General features: G+C 41.1%; 1 protein-coding gene across 1 annotated transcript in view; it reads left to right on the forward strand.

Annotated features, from left to right (window-relative positions):
- The window catches only part of pdzd2 (PDZ domain containing 2), an 82,514-nt gene that overhangs the window by 9,155 nt on the left and 52,632 nt on the right, over nt 1-20,727 (forward strand). The window contains exons 2-4 of the mRNA XM_030059634.1: nt 11,303-11,517; nt 13,933-14,426; nt 15,585-16,066. Of these exons, the coding sequence (XP_029915494.1) occupies nt 14,310-14,426; nt 15,585-16,066 (599 nt within the window). The 5' untranslated portion in view covers nt 11,303-11,517; nt 13,933-14,309. The remainder of the gene's footprint in view (nt 1-11,302; nt 11,518-13,932; nt 14,427-15,584; nt 16,067-20,727) is intronic.

Below are 20,727 nucleotides of genomic sequence, written 5' to 3' on the forward strand. Positions count from 1 at the left end.
CTATTCTGAGCCTGAAATTCTGGAAATCAGTATGTTGGTGGATGAAGTAGCAGGTCCCGGAAGGCCAGCACTTTATTATATCCGAATGTAAACCTTATTGCTTAATTAAAATTAAAAATGAACACTTTCCGAATGTCTTCGAAGGGAATGTATTCACCATAGTCATCAAGGTTCAAGAACATATTTTTGTCTGGATGAAAACATGCCCACCACGTTAGCTACCTTTTTTTCTCTTTGGTTACTTCACTGCACTCCTTCACTTACTTCTATGAAGTGCCCTGGTAGTGCCCAGTGCCCTCAGCACTACCACACACACAAGTTCTGGGTGTGTGCTTGATATAGTCACTCTGGTTTTATAGTCTCCATTTCCAGGTTTAACCAAAACAGTTTTACCCATCAATTTTTGGAATGGTGACATCCCACTTTTCATTCCTGCTTGTGAGTGCCAATCCATTAGGCTATAGTACGTTTTCCCTCCTTCATGTAACAGCTGTATACTAACCCTGTGTGCATGTGCCATCATACAGATATATGTAAATGGGTACATCAGGCTAATTTTGTTTCCTGACTTTATAAAAGGTAAGCAGATACATACAGAGCAGATGCCATAGAACTTCTTCTACTATGTTTTCACAGTCAGTCTGAACAAAGTTAAACATGGATACCCAGTGTCATCGATACAAATCATCACTCTTTATTTGCACTCATGTTCTGAAAAGTGAAATAGAAGTCTGCCTCTCTGTTTCTTACAGTGAGTCAAGGCCCACCTCCAGGGAGCAGTGACTTGTAATGCTGGGTGTGCAGAGATGTGTGCACTGGGAGGCAGGCCGACAGGCATGAAGCTCCTCTGGAACTTCCAGTGCGATACAGTTCACAATTAAAATGTGTCAACCAAATGAGCAGAGGCATGAATAACTAAATGAACAGAGAATTCAGAAGAAACGTGAACACCGAGTCAGTGCTTAATGCAGTAGCTCAGTTGTAGCTGTACTTCAGATGCACATGGGGTTAACTTGCGTCCTGAATGATTGGGTGGGCTCCAAAACCCAACTGGCACACGGCAGTTTTGCTGCCCTCACTCGATGGCTCATTTTCTAGCTAAATCATGGTGAGACTTACATTGGCTTACCATCACAATGCTGCAGAAGCACAAATACAATTTTGAAGTTTGGCTTTGATGAAGAGCCAGTAATGGTTCACAGTATGTGTGTTTTTACAGCTACAGTTACACAGCTGGTGTAACAGCCAGTATCTACCACAGCTCCAGTGACACTCCAACCTCGCTGCACTGTAACAAGCAGGCAAGCTGGCACATCCAAATGAAGCGCACCTATAGCTATCCATGATCCAGTGAGTGAGTGGAAGAGTGAGTTGCTTTGGCATCTTAAAATAAATCTAGGAATAAATAATTCTTTGAATACTTTGAATGAATTCACTGTAAAGGCACTTACACACTTCCAGTATAAACAGTGTTGCTAGCAATGTAGTGAAAAGTAAAAAAATATTCAAAATAAACAGGAATTACAGTTTTATGATGAAACAGAAGAGCAGCAGCAACCGGGGGAAAAATGAACATGGAATTATAAATTACAGTCATTCAAGTACAAACACTAAGAAGTGTGCAAACTGTAAGACCTTAGTCTTATGTTGCTCACCTCGGCAACAATAGCTTCTTTTTCAGGAAAATGAGCATTTCCACTCTCTGCTTCTAGTCAGTTCCTTCTTTGATCCGTGGTGTTGGCAGCTGTACTGAAGAGTCTTTTACTTTCTGTGCTGGTGCAGGTGGCAGAAAGGAATTTTGAAGTAGTAGCAGCCAGGGTGGGAAACCAAAGTCTGTTGACTCTCTGGCACGGGAGCAGGCTGTCTGAGCACAGAATCATTTGCTTTATCAAATGTCTGTATTTTAACAGGAACGAATGTGCTGCGTCGTCAATAGATAAATCAAGCTACTCTTTCTTGTGCCTTCTGCTTGCTCCTGCTTCCAAGAGGCTGCTCTTTGCTGGCTCCAGCACTGAAGCTGCTGAGGCTCATGCTTCAGTTGTGGCCTTCTTCAATGATTTCTTCATCTTTTCAAGCTCTTGGTCAGTGCATGCTCAGCTGTGCTTGTGAAGTATTTGAAACAATAATACAGTAGGCCATAACCCATTAAAGCCCACACTCATTTTTACTTGGATGAAAATTAAACCCAATTAAGACCTGGCTCAGAGAAGCTTCAATAACAATTTCTTTTTTATTGGAAAAAATAAAATCATGCATACCTATCAACTAGAAAATGAACTATATATGGTATGTTGAGCTTTAAGTGCTGCAACTCATGGGCTTTCGAAATCATTGCTATCTGTGTGTCTCTCTGTTTATGAATGAAATTACTAAAGAACACATGAGTAGAATTTCAGTAAACTTTGTGTGAATAATAAATTTAAGTCAAAAAAGTCAAAGATCAAGATCACCATTAATGTGTTGCAAAAGAAAACATTTCAGAATGACTCCATAGCTTCTGAAATGTTACAAAATGCAGTGACATTTTTAATGAATTCAGCAGAGTAGGAACTGGTCTCAAATATTCATTTTCCACAGTGCTGAATGGTCTGTTGACTCTGAGGGTACTTTTCATAGGCGTAATCCCTTTGTCAGCCTGGTTCTTCCAAAATAGAAGATGTCTAACACAGGTTAAATGTCTTTTTTTTTTTCTTTTTTTTTTTTTTGTATGTCCCACTAATCCTTTTGATGTGGACCCATTACGGAAAAGCTCCACTCCTCCCCTTTAAAGGATTTTAAATGGCTTAAAGCATGTATGTTTTGGCAGCCAGTGTAACAGGCCCAGTGAATGGTGTCCAGTCTACTGTGTGCCACAATGACATCTTTATCTCCTTTTTTCTCTGTAGCCATGTGGCATTTAGGACATACTGAAATGGGGCTTTACTAATCTTGGGCCATATGGCCTGTAGAACGGGAGTAGAGGGGGAGGGGTCGGATGGGACATGTAGGTCAGTCAGAAACAGAACAAAGGATATTGAATAAATCCTTGTTGCCTTAACTGTAAGGTTAAATAACTGTTGAGTCAGCTATTAAACACCCTCTTCACCTCTAAGACCACTTGGGATTCAGTTTTGTTTGATGGGTGTAATGCTTTTATGCTATTTAGAATGGACACAGTAAACCTGGTGAAATGATACGCACAAATGCCTATTGACCAGCATCTTGTCTGTATAGAAACAGCCCTCGTAACTTTCTCTCTCCAACTTACCTTCCTCTTCTGACAACTTGCTCATTCAACACATTCTCATTCCCAGGCTGTCAAATTCCACAGTCTGGTCATGTCCCTTTCACATCTCATACTGACCTTTTGGCAGCAGGATGAGACACATCAGGCTTTCTCACTGTTACTACGTGTCAGTGTCACATGGTTAGGGTTAGATGACAAAACTACTTGGTTAAGGTTAGGGAAAAGTTAGGTTTATGTAACAAAACCACTAGGTTAAGGTTAGGGAAAGGTTAGGTTTATGCATTAAAACCACTTGGTTAAGGTTAGGGAAAGGTTAGGTTTAGGCAGCAAAATGGAAAGTGGTCTTGGTCACACACCAAAGGTCTTGCTGGAAACGGGAAGCTTACTTGGGTCTCGTGAGAGAAGTTATGTCAAACATGCAGAGATTTCAGAGCTTTTTATTTTCAGAAAAACTGGCCAGGGATGGATTTTTGAAACTGGATAGGGATTATGTGATTGCCCCTGTCTGTCCGCCTGTCAACAGGATAATTCAAGAAGTACCAGACATATTTATATAAAACTTAGTTGGAAGGTTGTTCATGGGACAGCATAGAAATGAACTTTTAACTTAGTGGGCCAGTTGCTCTCAGGGGAGCGTGGTAGTGGGTGGGGCCTAACACAAACAGTCCATGGTTTCCACAAGCATCAACGTAACATCATGAAACCCAACAGGGAGGTGGAGCATAGGTCAGTGGGACACTGGCTTACTTTCTGTGCTCATTGGCCAAATGTGGCATGACCTAGGACAACATATGTGTATATATATAAAATCATTCCATGTTTTTGTCACAGTTCCAGCATGCTCCCTGGCTCTGCCGAATGGTGGAAGCTAAGTAGGTATTGGTTTGGCTAGTACTTGGATGGGAGACCTGTTGGGAAAATCAACTTGATGCTGAAAGTGGTGTTGGTTGGCCAGTAGGGGGCAGTCTTCTCTCTGGTCCTAATAAATCACAAAGCCCCAGTGCAGAGACAGGGACTGTAGGAGGGGCCGTCTTTCGGATGAGACGTTAAACTGAGGTCTTGACCCACTGTGGTCATTAAAGATCTCATGGTAATTAGTGCAAGGAGTAGGGGGTTCCCCGGTGTCCTGGCTAAACTCCCAACTTGGCTGTCTCCATCTGGCCACCTAATCATCCCCAAGTGTGATTGGCTCAATGATTTCCTCCCTCTTTACCTCAAGCTGATGTGTGGCGAGTGTTGTGGCACAAAATGGCAGCTGTGCATCCTCTAGGTGGGGATGCACAGCATTGGTGGTGGTTGAAGTGAATTTCTCCCGTTCACAGTAAAGCCCTTTGAGGATCAAATGAGGACTTCTCTGGACTGCTAATGAAGAAGAGAACAGATTTCCTTCCAGCAATGACACAGGCCAGGGAACAAGGAAATGATGCTGTCATTAACTACAACAGACTGGTAGTTAAACAAACAAAGCCTCAGCAGGTGACAGAAACCATACAGTAGTGAATGAGTGAATCTGTGCCAGTGGGACCCAGATATTTTCTGGTGACTACTTCTTAACGTGGCTTTGCTCTCTGTAAAAAAAAAAAAAACATGACATCATTTCCACTCAAGCAATCAGATTCCTTTTATCATAACCTTACCACATCAGGCATCATGGCTTATTACAAGCAAACACTCACCTTCATGATCAAGTAAATGGACCTTTAATAGACGTTTAATAGCTATAAGCCGTATCACATGAGTGTATGTTGTTAGTCTGTTAATGTGAAGTTAATGCTAGTGAGTGTCTGATGACCATGGCTTAATTCATTACAGTTGTATAACAGACAGGTATTTATGGGCTCTGCTATATTATGTTTCTTTTTATTTTCCGTTAAGTCTCATACATACATGTATTTTACATACATGTTAAAAAAAAAAAAAAAAAAAAAAAACAATTTGTGTTTTTAAGATTTTGGTAACACACTGTGTCCAGGTGTGGCCACAAGCAGGGAATTTTTACTGGAAGCTGCAGCAGGCTTCCTCATTTTAATTTCTTTCCTTTCTACACGGTTGTTCATCTTGGCATTTGCCATAAGTTGGACATACATTCTCATACATGCTTCTGGGACACAGCTATAGTTTGTGATATCTGAATGCTACATGATAACAGGAAATATGCCATGTAATGTAAGCAAGAGTACCAGAGTAAAGAGAGGTATGTTGATGTGATGTGATTGGTATATGGGCATCTGTGACTAATTACCCCCAAGTTTCAGATTATGCAAGGCTTCCTGCTAGTTAGCGCAATCGTATGAGCCATTCAATTAAGTCCCTCACTTTTTTCTTCCTGTGGTTCTTGTAGACTCACTTCCAGACTTTCTGCAGGGATGAAAGGAGAAGGTCCTTGACAGTTGTGGACAAAGGTCTCTTGAGCGCAGCTTGCTAATACTCCCAATCATTTGTGCAAGTCTCAGTAGTGTGATTGAATGATGCCTTTGAGAGCTGCATATTTTTCGCCTTCACTCGTTATGGGGTAAGCATACTCTGCAGGGCAGGCAGAAGCAGAGATGGAAACCCAAAAGTCTCTTCATCCAGTAAAACTGGAAATCAAAGGAGATAGGGCTATGTCTTCTCTCCTCCTATGGCCACTTTTTCTGCACTTGCAACTAAAGACTTTTTATCAACTTGATTTAAACAGTTTGCAGTACTTGTGCCACTTGTAAAACTAGACAGCCAGAGAAGCTGGAGCTGTTCACCAGGAAACCACAAACTATGGGGGAAAAGGAGTGGACTTGAGAATAAATGCAGAGAATGTCAGACACTGTGATTAGTGTTTCATGTTTACAGGGTAAATACTTGAAGTACACCTCCGTTTCTGGCTTGTTGCAACAATGTTGTCCCCTTATCCTCCACTGGGAGCAGACACAACAATACATACATGCACGTAAAGGACAGAGATGGCAAAGCTACCCCTGCTGTGCAAGTCCACCCCCCATTAAATCCAGAAATCCTGCCCCACATTGCCATCCTGCTATTCCACTGGACAGGCTGCATGTCCTCTGTGCTCTCAACAGCTTGTCTTCCTTCATAAGACTGTCAGGATCAGTAGGCAGATAATACGTTCACCCCACCACCCCAACCCCCACCCCTAATCCCACACATACATTAAGACTTTGATGAGAGAATTGTGATCATGTAAACCTTTCTGGCAGTGATGGATTCCTACTTCATAACATTGTAGTAATGCTGTGACGGGTGGCGCTGCTACACTGTGAGCTTTCAGGTTGTTCTCCAATATAGATGATGTGAATTGATCCAGAGGAATGTGGTGTCATTGTCAGTGTGACCGCTGACCTTGATTTGACAAGCTGCACGGAAGCTCTAATTTGTTGTTTTGCTAATCCAAGGTTCATGTGGTTGTTCATTCGCTGACAGTCTGATCATCGTTGTGAACCAGGTCAAATGCATTGCACTGCTCTGGTGACATTTTGTAGCTCTTCACAAACACTACCTTTATCTGATTTATCATAACAATATGTAGGCAATAGAAGGCTGTAGCACGTTTTCATATAAGCGGGCCTTGCACAATTGAGAGGCAAGTTGGGTAATAACTACGTATTCTGAGCGAAAAAAATTTCAGTTGTTTTTAGATGTATTGATATTGTTGTAAGAAGCCATGGAGGCCAAAGACAAAAGCTTGAAAATATAATTATACTTTTTAACTAAATGCACAAATTTTCAATCACAAAAACAAAACCTTTTTCCTTTCTAATAAGTGGATGTGTCCACGCCTTTTAGTTGAGCGATGAGAAACAATAAGTTCATGGTAAAGACTATGAATTATTTATTTCACTTATGGGGGTACAAGTGTGGTTCTCCTCTGTTCTCTTCCTCTCTCTCTGCTTGTGGATGGGTGTGCACGTGTGTGACTATTGTGTGATTAGAGCGGAGCCCCACCCTGCCTTCTCACAAGACAGCAGAGGGCATTCCTACCAGATAGGCCCTATACTGAAATTATAGAAATTAGATTAATAACCAACCTGAACGTATTTAGTTTATTTGATAAAAACACAGTCTAGACATATTCTATAGAAATGTGACGTTAAATTATTTCTGTTGTGATTTTATTTATTTTTTAATTTGAAAATTAATTAAATTAAATCAATTTAGTGTGACTTCCAGGCGAGGCGGGAGGCTCCGTTGGCGAGGTGCTGCGCCCTGCCAGTAGAATGATAGGGAAAACACTGCAATAGTATAAACACTGAAACAATGAGTAAATAACTAACACAGCACCAGCACTGGCACAAAGCACAGAGAAAGCAGACATCAGTAGGAATTGGCATTGGAATCAGCTACGGGTTATCCATTGTATATGCATTTTGCAGCAGCGCCCCACCTCTGCAACCTGTGGGATTTCAGTATTTAATCAAATGTTATGTCAGTCTGTCCTGGTATGCAGACACATCTCCGCTGGTGCACATAATAGTGCGCTGCTGTGCTCTCCCCGTCTTTTTGGGCACATGTCACATGGCTTCAGTCACTTCCACATTCATGGCAACTAAGTTACAATATGAGCAAGGAACCCCCACCCCCACCCACTCACCCCCTGTTGGACCAGGTATAAGGACAAGAGATACAGGCACAGCAGTGTGGATAGCAGTTGAGTTTTGGTTTCCTTGGATGGCAATGGAATGAAATGACCAACCAAAATGTAAAACATTCCATTCCTGTCTTAGGGAAAAAAAATTTGGCCTGCTGGCACGTACCTCTCCATCAGAAAACGGGCCAACACCGTGTCGATCTTCATCCTCATCCTCTCCTTCAGTGCTCGCCAGCGGGTGAAAGCCAAACCCAGATTCCCTCTTGTTGTGGAATGAGCTCTGTACACTTGGCGTTTGCCTTGCTAGATTTCCTTTTCTCTGCAGTCTGCATTCCATGATTTTCCTAGCTTCCTATTGGATGTCTTGCTATCGATCTGGCACTTCGTGCTGTTACTGGCTGGGAGCTACACACCCACAGAACAAGAAACTCCAGGCAGATTACTTAGTAGTTTTTCTCATTTGCTTTGGCTCAGTAATGAAATGATAATCAAAACTGTCAAAACAGTATGTGAGGCCTCCACATGATTTAGTCACTTGTCAACAACAGATGAGAATTTCTCATTCTTTCAGTCAAACTGCAAATGTTTTATGCAAAAAAAGAATAATTGTCTAGAACTGTCATGATTACCAACTGCATGTGTATTGCTAATCAGAATTGATTATCTTGCTGCTCAGTTGAATGTTGTTACTCTCAGAAACAAATGAATTTGTTCATTATGTAAATCATCACATGTACAACAGTCTATCCAGTTGTTAAAATCTGTTAAGCCCTCCATCATTATTATTGACACTGAATTGTTGCAGAGTTTACTCAATTGATACATTGTTAGAATGGCACAGAGACTTGAACTTCACTTATGAATAATAGAGGTCATGATTATGAATTGTGCCTACCCATGGTCTGAGGCAGTTCCAAAATTGTTCACATAGTAAGAACAAATTCAAGACTATTAGACTGTTATTATTATTATTAGGGCTGTGGTCTGTTAGTCGACTGGTCGATTTATTGGTCGATACGAATTACAAAACTGTGAAGTGTGTAATCCTGTGTCTTAATGTGTGTGATAATTCTTTTGCTCGTTAGACCTAAAGGTGCATAGACTAAGCTGTTTTCCTGATTCTGCCATAAAAAGTTGATAGGGTTGCTGATCAATACCGATGACTAAATGATTATTGGGCTGAGTGCTGAAATGTCTGACTTTCAGAACTCACTTTGTGGCCTTTAGTCTGGAGGAACAACCCCTCCAACACAGTGTAGGGTTGACTGGACACACTGCTGCCCTCCACAGGTCATGTCGTAGTTTTGAGCACCCAGTGTGTCTGACACATTATAGCAGCATGGCCAAGTGGCCAGTTGTTTGCTTTCATTTACTTCATTGTTCTTTGTGCAGCACCTGCCACTGTGGCTTGGGATGTACAGTATGTATTCTGTGTTTTTCCTCCTCAGTCCTGCATGAAGCTATACCAGGCACTGTGTGCCTTGAGTTAAAACACACAGGAATAGCAGAGACAGATGGCACCACAAAGCCCAACAGTTTATTTGAAGCCCCAACGCTGGATAGTAATTTTACTGTGGTCCCATGGTAGCCTGCTTTTTGTCTAAATCTGCCACAGATGTGGCTGCAGTGAACTCTGTCCACAGTTCAGCACAGAAATCAGCCCAGATCCCAAAGAGAGACTCCCAGTCCTCCTTCAGACTTCAGTCTTACTTTGTGAACACGTCCAAAAAACATTATTTCCATTTAACAACAGAATAAAATGCATTATTATCTTAGCTCTAGTGATGTAACATATTTGAGAGGAGAAAAAAAAGCTCTGATCTGCTAACCTTTACACAATGTCTTAAAATCTTGAACTAATTTATTTATTTATTTATAAGGTTCATGGTAATAATGTAGTAATCTTCTTTCAGTTAACTTGATCCACTTTAAATATATAATTATAAAAACTCTTTCTTGTAATTTAAGACTGATCGTTTTGCAAACTTTCCAATCACTTTTGCTAATTTTATGGTAATTTTCTTTTCTTTGCTAATTTTCCAATACTTTTCTTCTAAAAACCTTTTTTCTGTTCATTGTCTTGCGGCCTAATTTATTTATTTATTTTTACTAATTTCTTCCAAATGTGTTAACTGTATTATTTGATGGGAATGGGATAGCTGGGTCATTCAGTGTCGGTTTCTATGTGGTGTAGTTCTTGTCTTGAGATATTGACACCTGAAAATGTGCCTATTGGATAAATAAGGAACAACTGGTGAAAATTTCAGAATTTTTTGAGACCCAAATGCATGGGCCATTTGTTGAAATGACATGGAATGACCCAGCTGCATTTTCATATCCAGGCAAGTGAGCAGGCAGACCAACACTAACAGACACTAACAGACCACTGCAAGCATGACGAGCATAGAAACGGATCTTCAGACCACAAAACCCAACAATAACCAAGTCAAGGTGCTGGTGTCAGTGTCCCAGCTGGCTTATCAGAATCTCTCACTACAATACATATCCATATAGTCTGCTAAATTCAACAGTTTTCTCTCTAATACTGTGCACATGAAATAAAGCTCAGTAACGTACAATAGATACCATATGAGGACACATTTCAGTTAACATCAAATATGCCTGCAAGTGCTGAGCGGACAGCTCCTCTGAGGCCTTGTCCAGACTGCAGGCACATCCGTTTCTCAAATCAGATTTTTAAGACAGACTGTCCGACTGTCCACACTGTTATTTCAAAGTGACCACATCAGATTTGTTCAGATATCACCAACTTGGACGTTGGCATCAGTAACTACGTGCACTGATGACACAACTCCAACGCAGAAGCAGAGGCTTCCGGCAGACAATTAGTTTCAGCGCATGTCCACAGACTTTTGTCCTCTGTGTTGTCCTCCATGTCGCTCTCCTAGCAACAGGTTGCTGAACTGCTCTGCTGCACTTCCCTCACTCTGGATTTGATGTTACCATTGTGTGTTGCATTGCGAGTGACATAACAGACAGTTTGACATCCTGTTTGAGTGTCCAGAGAGTCCAGACCAAGATGCATCTGTAGAAATTTGATTAAAATCGCATTTCAAACCACCTTCAAATGTGGTTTGGATCTGATTTGCAAAAATCACATTCAATCTGTTTTTTTGCTGTCCAGACTTTCTAAAATGAATGGACGCAACCTGGGTATGAAAAAAACAAAAAAACAAAAAAAAACAAAAAAACAGATTTGTCCTGGCAGTCTGAACAAGGCCTACATGGTGCAGTCTGTTACACATCAATCATAACATTATGGAGGCAAAGACAACCAAAGCACACAAACAAGTTTGCACTGTGCACAGATTTAGGCTATAAGCAACAGCAGTGGCTACACTGACATTTACTTGAGCACCCAAGCTGCATTTAGGCAGCGGTAGTGCTGTCACGTTTTGGTCACGGTCAGTGCCCTTGTCATAAAACAAGTGAAACCATGAAAAGACCTTTTAGGGTTTTGTCTCTTCTTTTTGCAGATGATGTGGTCCTGTTGGCTTCATCCAGCTGTGACCTCCAGCACTGACCTGGGGACGGTTTGCAACCGAGTGTGAAGCAGCCAGGGTAAGGGTCAGCACCTCCCAGTCTGAGGCCATGGTTCTCTGTCGGAAAAAGCTGCTTTGTCCCCTCTGACCTGGGCGGGAGTTACTGCGTCAAGTGGAGGAGTTCAAGTATCTTGGCGTCTTGTTCACAGGTGAGGGTAAAATGGTGCGGGCTGCTGTCTCTGACTGCTCCTGTTATTTATGTGTGTGTATGTGAGGGTCTGACCGTGAGCTGCCAAGTGTGAACTCATCCTGGAGGAGCAAAGCTGCCAAAACCAAAAATAAATAAAAAAATGAATTACTCAATTAACAATTGAATATGCCATTAAACAAACAAACAAACAAAAAAAATTATAAAATGTTGTAGGAACTAAAATAATCAATGAAATGATACATAAATTGATATTTCTGATTTGATTTGCTTCTGTCATTATTTACCTTTGTATTATTTTCCCTATTTATTTACTTCCCTATTTGACTTTCCCTTTTATTTATTTGTTCATTTTTAATTTTCAGTTCGTTTATTTTAATCAGTTTGTTTATTTTTATGTGGATTTTTCAAAAGTTTTAATTAATTTATTTTTTACATTTATTTCTGTATTATTTCACTACATGTTTATTTTTGCATCTATTTTTGAGTAGAAAGTAGCTGTAGGAAAGGGAGAGGAAGGAGTTGAAAAGCAGCGATTAAGGGTCTGTGATGGCAGCAACTGCTAGACACTCACACACCGACTATAATCTTATCTTTTTCTTTTTTTTTTTTTTTCAATTTTGACGGGTTGAAATGAGCGTTCGATTTAGCTCAGCGATGGTTGAGGTTTGCAACATCAGACAAGTTCAGTTCATCATCAGATTCAGTATTGCTGTCAGCAGTCTACTTCTGATGGCAAAAAATGAAACAAATGAAACTCTTGAGTGTCAGTGCAAGAGGCCTCCAGTTTACATGGATGTTACAGATGATGCTCTTATGAAGCAAGACTGAAAGTTAATGGCGTCAGGAAGCAGGTGAGAGGTTATCGGGCAACAACCTGTATGTGAAGGGGACATTGATTGTCTAACAGGGCAGCTTTTTACCATGGATCTTTTGTAGCACAGAGGAGATATGTTGGTCAAACACTCGGTATGTAGTGTTAGTGTATGTTTATGAGTTGTATAACATAATAAATTATCTTGAAGGAACAGATGTTTACCAGTAAGCGAGACTCAAATAATTTAACAATATGTTAAATTATTATTTGTTTTAAAAATGTAAATTACTTATCAAACAGACCTAACAATTCAGCTACCAATGAATGAGCAGTAGTACGCCTGTGATAACACAGATTGAAAAATAAGCCGAAGTGAAACCTCTTCTCTGAATAGACAAGCTAAGCCAGTGTGCTGCTGTTAGCCAGTGAAAATACAGCGGAGTGGCGACTCTTCGCTTTGTTACACAATCTATGTTAGTGCGGTGCTGTAGCTGGAGAGTTTCTCTGCCTTTTGGCTCGTGAGGTGCCGGTGCAGTTGTTATTGTGTCAAATTCTGCGTTAAAAATAGATTCCGTTTTATTTGGCTAATTCCGCGATTCCGTGATCGATACGTCGAACATGGAACAACAGTAGATGACAAGCAAAAAGGGGAGAAAAAAAAAAAAAAAAAGACCGCCGGCCGGCCGGCCGTTCTGGTATTCTCCAGAACGTCCAGATGGCCAGTCCGCCCCTGGTTGCAGCAGTAATACATTAGCTTATATGTCTTGTTGATGTAGTAGCTGAAGAAGTTGAACTTGAATTAGCTGAAACAGTGCTGACGTTAAATCATCGCTCACTTGTCTGTATTTCACCAAAGTAACATTAAAATCTTTCACACTGCCACATTTTGTCCCATATAAAATGATACATTAAGGCTTCAGAACCTTTTGGTAGTGTTGTTATGGTTTAAAGTGAAGTTTTGAGCATATCCAGCTGTGATGAGACCCTGGGCCAGACATTTTTAGATCACTTGTGCTGCTGCAAACTCCACTCTAACAGAAATGGCTGCAGTGTTTGGAACCGTTTTTCACTGTCAGGCAAACAATTAAAACCATTTTCATCTGGCTCAAGGGGAATTAATGATTCATATATATATATATATATATATATATATGAACAGTAAATAGTAAATATATAGTTTTTGTATTCCTTTCAGTGACATTTTCACACTTGAGGATGATGAAAATTGCCAATTTGGGTAGATTGCATTGTGGGCTTATCCTAAAATACAGAATAGGGGATACCCTGGTAGAACAGTGTAAATATCCTTGCATGTGGAAATCCGCTGAAGGAACAATACTGTTTTCTCTGATGTGAGGGGCCCAAGGTTTTTTCTAGCTTTGACAGGAATAGCACAGATAAAGACTGCCCAAGGTTAAAAAAAAGAACTAACAAAAACAGAGCTTCCCCTCTTCTTATTTACCACTACACCACTGTATTTGTGTGTGTGTGTGTGTGTGTGTGTGTGTGTGTGTGTGTGTGTGTGTGTGTGTGTGTGTGTGTGTGTGTGTGTGTGTAAGGAGACTTGTCTGAGGTGACTTCTCCTGATTTTCTGTTTAGGTGATGGCCTGACATTCTGCAGAAACCAGGGCTGGTGGAAGTGCTCACATATCTTGGCAGTTATCAGATACTTTCCACCTTGGCTGCTCTGGAAATCTCTGAGCACAGTCTCCAGTTACTCTGCAGTGCATCCAGACCACCAACACACACACACACACACACACACACACACACACACACACACACACACACACACACACGTCATGATGTTTGGGATTGGCTCTGTGTCTGACTTCCTTCTGAGAGGCTGCAGGGACAGATTCAGGCACATCAGCCCACAGGCCTTCCTGCGTCTGTGCTCATACTAACTGTTGGCAGCATCGGTGTGGGTGTTGGTAAAGGACCCCCACCCCCCACCTCAGGCCCAGAATGCCAGGATGCCTGTTACTCAGGACAACGCCTTCAGGCTCCTCCCACTGCTGGAGGGCTGGCTCAGGGCTCAGACCACAAGACCAGACCAAGGCCACAACCAGAATCATGGCCACCACTACAAGGTACTTCTTTACCCCGTTTCGAAAATAGCATGTGGAGCAGTGCTTGGTAAACCTTTCTTATTCCAAAACTGTGGCTCTCAGTGATGCCAGTGTGTAAATATTTTTAGCAGAGAGAAACCCCATGCGTATTCATTCTGTGTCAATTCTGTGAATGTTTTTCCAAAACAGGGATATTGAGGAACATACCTTCCATCTCTCAAAATCTATATTTAGAAACAGAGCAAAAAGATAGTTGATATCCTTTCTCATTCTGATTTCTTTTTGCATGTTGAATCACATGCGTGTTTTTTTAAACTGTAACAGTGCTATGGCACATTTTTAGTTGCAACAACATACAAAACTGAAGGGTTTGCAGAGTTTGACATTTTTGTGTTCAGGAATGAAAGCATCTATGAAGCAGGTTTCATACACAGAAATGGTTAAAGCAATAATGACAATAAGATTTAGCAATTCAATCATAGTCATGTATGAAAATAGAGTAAAAAAGATGTTGATAAAATAAAAAATATAACATAAAAGTCTGTGTAGGTTCTTAATCCTCCAGGTCATGGTTCTCCACATAGAGTTGAACTGAGGTCCGCTGGACTTGTTTGTACATTCTTGACGTTTCATTTTTCATCAAAGAAGCTTCGTCAGCTCTGAAAATAAAATAAAAAGATAACTAGAAAAAAGCACATACCTCCACCAATGCTGTGCAGTTGTTAAGGTATGGCAGTTCTGCATGTTGGATATTCACCAAAAGTTAATCACACCACCACACACCACTTTGGCCAATCAGTGTGAAAAATTAACCAGTTCTTCCTTGGCCCATGTTCAACCTTTCCAACAAGTTTCATAAAAATTTGTCAATAACTTTTTGAGATCCTGCTAACAAACAAAAAAATTAAGATAAAATAAGGCAAAAAGAATAAAAGTTCAAACATGATCATATTAATTGCTCGAGTAGGAAAAACATTTAGCTAAAAGCACTTGAGAACAAGAGGGTTTTGAGCCTGGTTGTAAAAACTGTAAGGGTCGGGCCATTCCTAAGACCATCAGGAAGTTTGTTTCAGCACTGTGCAGTATGTAATGGCTTAAGTTTAAATATTAAAGTTTACTTGTGAAACAGTATGATGCAACTTCATCCACCAATTGGTGGCTCCTCTTCTCCTCCTCCAGACTGCAGAGCAGGACTCCTACCAGAATGGGGAGAATGACAGCGTCTGCAGCAGCGCCAGTGCTAACTGTGCTAACGACAGTGATATGTCCATGTGCCTGGCTGCCATCCAGAAGCTGGTGGAGTACATCCAGCTCAACTTCACTGAGGCTGACAGAGCTCCAGCAGCCGATCCCCCCTCATCCAGGGAGGGTTTAGATGTTGAGGTTTGTGCTGTTTGCCACTATAAGTCTGAAGGGGACGCAGCCGAATTTGGCCTCAGCTTTGGGAACATACCTATTTTTGGGGATCCTGAGGGAAGGAAGAAAAGAAGCCAGAGGAGAAGGAGAAGGGACCAGGGGCCCATCCTGGATGTGGGCTGCATCTGGGTGACGGAGGTCAGGAAGAAAAGCCCGGCTGCATGCTGTGGGAAGATCAAACTGCGGGATGAACTGCTTTCACTCAATGGGCAGCTGATGGTGGGAGTGGATGTCAGCGGAGCCAGGTAGGATTAGCTTTGCTGTCACTTAAGAATGGGCATATTCATGGGATCCATCAGCCTGTCTGATGGATTTCCTTTTCATTTCAAAAAGAAGTGGTAGAGATGTATCTCTCAAGCCAGGATTTTAAGAGCTTAGGCAAATAAAAGCCAAGACCACTATACTCAAACTTAGGGCTTGTGTCCACCTAGTGTTTTTTAGGATGGGAGGGCAAGATTTGATGTCTGTGATCTCAGGAAAAGGAAGCGTAACAGCAATCCACCTGAAGAGATTTTGTATAATAGTGATTTCTTTTATTTACTCAGAAAATTGAGCCTAGCAAGTTGACATATATAACCATGAAACCATTAAACACTGGGGCTTTATTAATAAAACATATCATATGTACGGTCTTTGGTGGTTGCCATAAAAAAATGACTGCATAACTACATCATTTACATATGTTTTTTTGTTGGTTCAAAATAAGTTTCTTAGGAAGATCAAAAGTCTCTTGATGTATTAGTACATCAGTAGCCAAATGGTCTTGCATCTTGGCTTGACGAAGTTGCCATCTATTTTATTGTTTTTATGAGGAAAATATTAGAAAACTCAACTGACGAAACATGTAGGCCTTAAAATAGTTAGAGTGGTGTATGGTTTATGTTCTTAAAAATAAATAGAAATGATAAATTCATAGCTTTGAATGCCTCAAAATATTTCCCTGCTTTGTCCTGTCATTTAATGTGAAAATCACAGGCTCCTAGGAGTTTGTGGGTCACATTTAACCACTTGCAGTAATTGCCTCCATCACTAGATCATCAGATGCATGAGCAGAGTAACAGCTACTGCCAGCTTCACTGCTACCCTTTCCATTTTCTTTCAGCTTCTTGTCATAAGACTAAGGGTTAGGTAAGTCTACAGGATTGGACAGTTAAAGCTTTTTCTTTTTCTTGCAGTAAAATGACGCCTTGCAGTGTGAGATAAGTCATTGTAGGTGTAAATGTATCCAGAAGTGCCTCATAAATCAGCAATGCAGCAACAGAACGAGTTTGTTCAAAGCTTACTTTGTCGCTGAAAATTCTTCACCTAATTGTAAAATTGAAGCTCAGAGGCAAAATAATGCAAGAGCAAAGTAAAAAATGTGGACCTCATTCCATTAAAAAAAAAAAAGCAAAACATTTTTTTCTTTGGTTTATTTTTTTCTCTAGTTTCGTTTCCTACAACTGTTCCACTAACAAGAGGAGTGGCTTTGTGGGTTTATAGATGCAATTTGTGCTCTCGACACCCTCTAGTGGTCAGGAAGCGCGCAGAGGTGCAGTGTGAAGTTTGATTTAAGAGTTGTGTGCGTGGATTATGTGTGTTTGCAGTCTTTGGCACTGTAAATACATGTTTCATGTACTGTAAGTGTGTGTATGATTGGTTTGTGGCTGGGGAGAGATTATGGTGGATTGCAGAAAAGCAAGATGTGTACATGCTTTGCGCCCCCCTTCCAACACACACACACACACACACACACAGACACACATACACAGAGACACACACACACATACACACACAAACGCCCCTTCCTTTCTTCCTTTTCCTCCTTCTAACTCTCCACATGGAATTTCAGTCATTCTCTTTGGTTCCCTTTGGGCATAGAAGTGTTCTTTCTTTGTGCCCAGAATAAGTGCACATGCAAAATTACTGCCAGATTCATAACACATACATACCAGCCAATTTTGTTCTTACCTCTCTGTGTATGCTAGCGAATCAGAATCATTCTAAATTGACAGGTGTGTGCCCGCAACATGCAATTAGCATACTCCATTTCTCTATATAAGGAAAACTCTTTTGCTTAGACATGTGGCAGTGGTGAAGCAGTCAAGCCTTGAAAAAAAAAAATGGCCCCTGAAGGTAAAAAGAAGAAAAACATTCCTAATGTTGAAATCCAGACAATAGTTTCAGAGGTAGAAGCCAGAAAAGGCAAACTTTTCCTTATAGCGTCTCCTCTGGACGGAGAACTGTAAGCTCTGTTTCAGATGCAGCTTTCTGAATCGCTGTTTAGATTCTCTGTTGCAGATGCAAAGTTCTGAACAGACAGCTTCCCAAAGCTGACAAATGTTTTGAAGGATGCACAACAACACATGCTTGTTTAGGACTGTTTATCGACGCTCTATTCCAGGCCTCTTTCCTGCTAACCGGTGGAACTACTTTGTGTGTAACTACACAACAGCTCCCCTTAGCACTGCATGTTTGTTGACACACCTGGTAAGGGAAGCTGTTTTCTAATGATACAGTAACAACATAGTTCCATCACTTAGCAGCAAGAGTGCTGAAAAAGAGCGTTGATAATGAATCCTAACCAAATGTTTTTCAGCCATTTTTTCCACTCTGTGTCACTGCCCAAAATTGTGTAGTTTGCTGGGCCAGGTGCACTTCATTCAGAAGACAACTTGGCTGAAGCATTCTTGTGACAGGGAGGGGGGTCAAACTTGGAGAATCTGTTACACCTGTATGAAGTAGCAGACACCACTATATGGATAAGAGCCTGAACTATCATTTTACATAGCTAGCTAGCAAATGCTAATTAGTTGGTGATAAACTAAATTGAGCAAAATAATAAGTCAATAAAAGCTTACTGTTAACCCCCTAGCAAAGAATGCATCTGTTCTCCAACCATTGTTTTGAAGACATTTACCCTCTTAGTCTTTGTAAGGAGTAAGGTTGTAGTCAACCAAAGAAAATCTTGGTCGACTGAAGTCCTGAAATTTCAACCAAAACTTGACTAATCGGGGGCGGCGGGAATACAAAAAAAGTTACTATTTTTAGATGAATTAACTGGGCAGTAGCCTACCTGGTAGCCTTGTCCGCCTAAATGAATAAACATAAACAACTAGTATTTGCAGTATATTAAATCGTTTTTGACCTAATTATTTTGCACTGAATGACACACTGGAGTCGGTCGGCTCTGACAGCGTTGCATCACGTGCACCTACGCAATATCATAGCCTATGATTTCTGAAAATAGCACTATGTCAAGCTGCCGTCGTCGCGGGTGTGTGCGCCTGCAGTTATAAAATGATTATTAGACTAAAACTTTGAAATATGCCAATTCTGATATGTTTATACTCAAAACTGATGGAGCAACTTAACGCAGACATGTTAGCTTACCGTTTTTAGGTGATATGCCATGTTGGTTGTTGAGCTGTGATACGCAAACTGTTGTTTGCAAAGTTTGCATTCGACTTTTTTTCCATCTATTTTGGTAAAATGCTGCCACACTGATGACGTCTTTGACATGGTAGAGGACTAAATGTTCATTAAACGTTCTTAATTAAGCAAATATTCGGAAAGCCAGGCCTAATTTTTTCTTCAATTCAGAACATACAGGCCTACCTATCTGTCTCCAGTGGGTTGGGCTAATCCAAAATTGTGAAAACAAGGGGGGTGTTCTGAAGACAGACTGTTACCTGTGAAACAGGGTGTTCTGAAAACACCCCCATTAGCACTTAGTGCTTTACTCCTGATAAAATTAACATGGCAAATAATCGACCAATCAGATTTTGGTCGACCAAGAACGTATCGACCAATAAATCGACCAGTCGACTAACAGACTACAGCCCTAGTAAGGAGGGTGAGTTCAAGGTAGAGAGTTCACAGTAATGCAAGATAGGAAATGGCTAAAGTCCCAGCTTCATTACCATCCCACTTTGTAGCCCTACTGTATTTTCAGTTTGGTAGTGGTAGTTAGTGTGAGGCTGTACACAGCTGTCACTCTCAACAAGAAGGCCTAGGTGCAACTGTTGAACACAAAACATAATTATATTGGTAGGGAAAAGCAAGGAGGCTCAGACATCTGACTGTCTGATGACCGGTCACCATGAAAAGTGCAGCCATGGCCAACTTTCTCTCTTCTGTCCTTCATCAGCAAACTCACTGACTATCCACACAGCAGCCAAGCAAGTTTGCCTGGTTGCTGTGAGGAAAAGAGTGAACTTCCAGTGACTCGGTGGTTGTGTTGCTTACACTGTAGATGGACAGTGAACAGTACACACCTAGACTGTGATCCATAAATGATAAATCTTCTGACAGATTAAAAACTGAGACACAGTGCACCACAATAACAGTTTTCTAGCCTAAATAATTTCAGTTTTGCCAGAGGAATAGAGGTGTTATGATAGAGTAAAGGCTGGTTTGTGCCTCATGTGTGGTTGGCTGTGTGGGAGATGTGCTGTTTGTGTACCTTGGCGTTCATGCTTTTCTCGCTCCTCATGATGACTGTGCTCCCAAACACTCTGCATGCCTCAACAAGAACAAATAAAAATCCATCAGTAGGTCTGCTTCCTCAGCCTTCAGCCAATCCTGGATGGAGGCGCTGCCTCACATTTCAGTGCTGCATGACCTTGCGTGCAACTGGAATGCACCCAGTTGTTTGGGTTGCAAGTAAGTAGTTTTGACTGCACACACACCAGCATGAACCAGCCTGAGAGAGCAGAGGCTCACTGAGCCTCAGTGCTTGGACTACATTAACTTGAGACATTTTCCCTTTAAGAAGTAAATGTTCCTCCTGGGTTAGTTCACTGTCAGTCGGCCACAGCGTGGCTTTACCCTGGGAAAAGGACGAGGGGGAGAGAGCGCATAAAAATGAAGGGAATTAACCCTTTGAAACCTGAACAAACTCACTTGTTTTCTTTCAAAAAATTAC

This window comes from Myripristis murdjan, chromosome 9 (assembly GCF_902150065.1).
Source record: "Myripristis murdjan chromosome 9, fMyrMur1.1, whole genome shotgun sequence".
Lineage (NCBI taxonomy): Eukaryota > Metazoa > Chordata > Actinopteri > Holocentriformes > Holocentridae > Myripristis > Myripristis murdjan.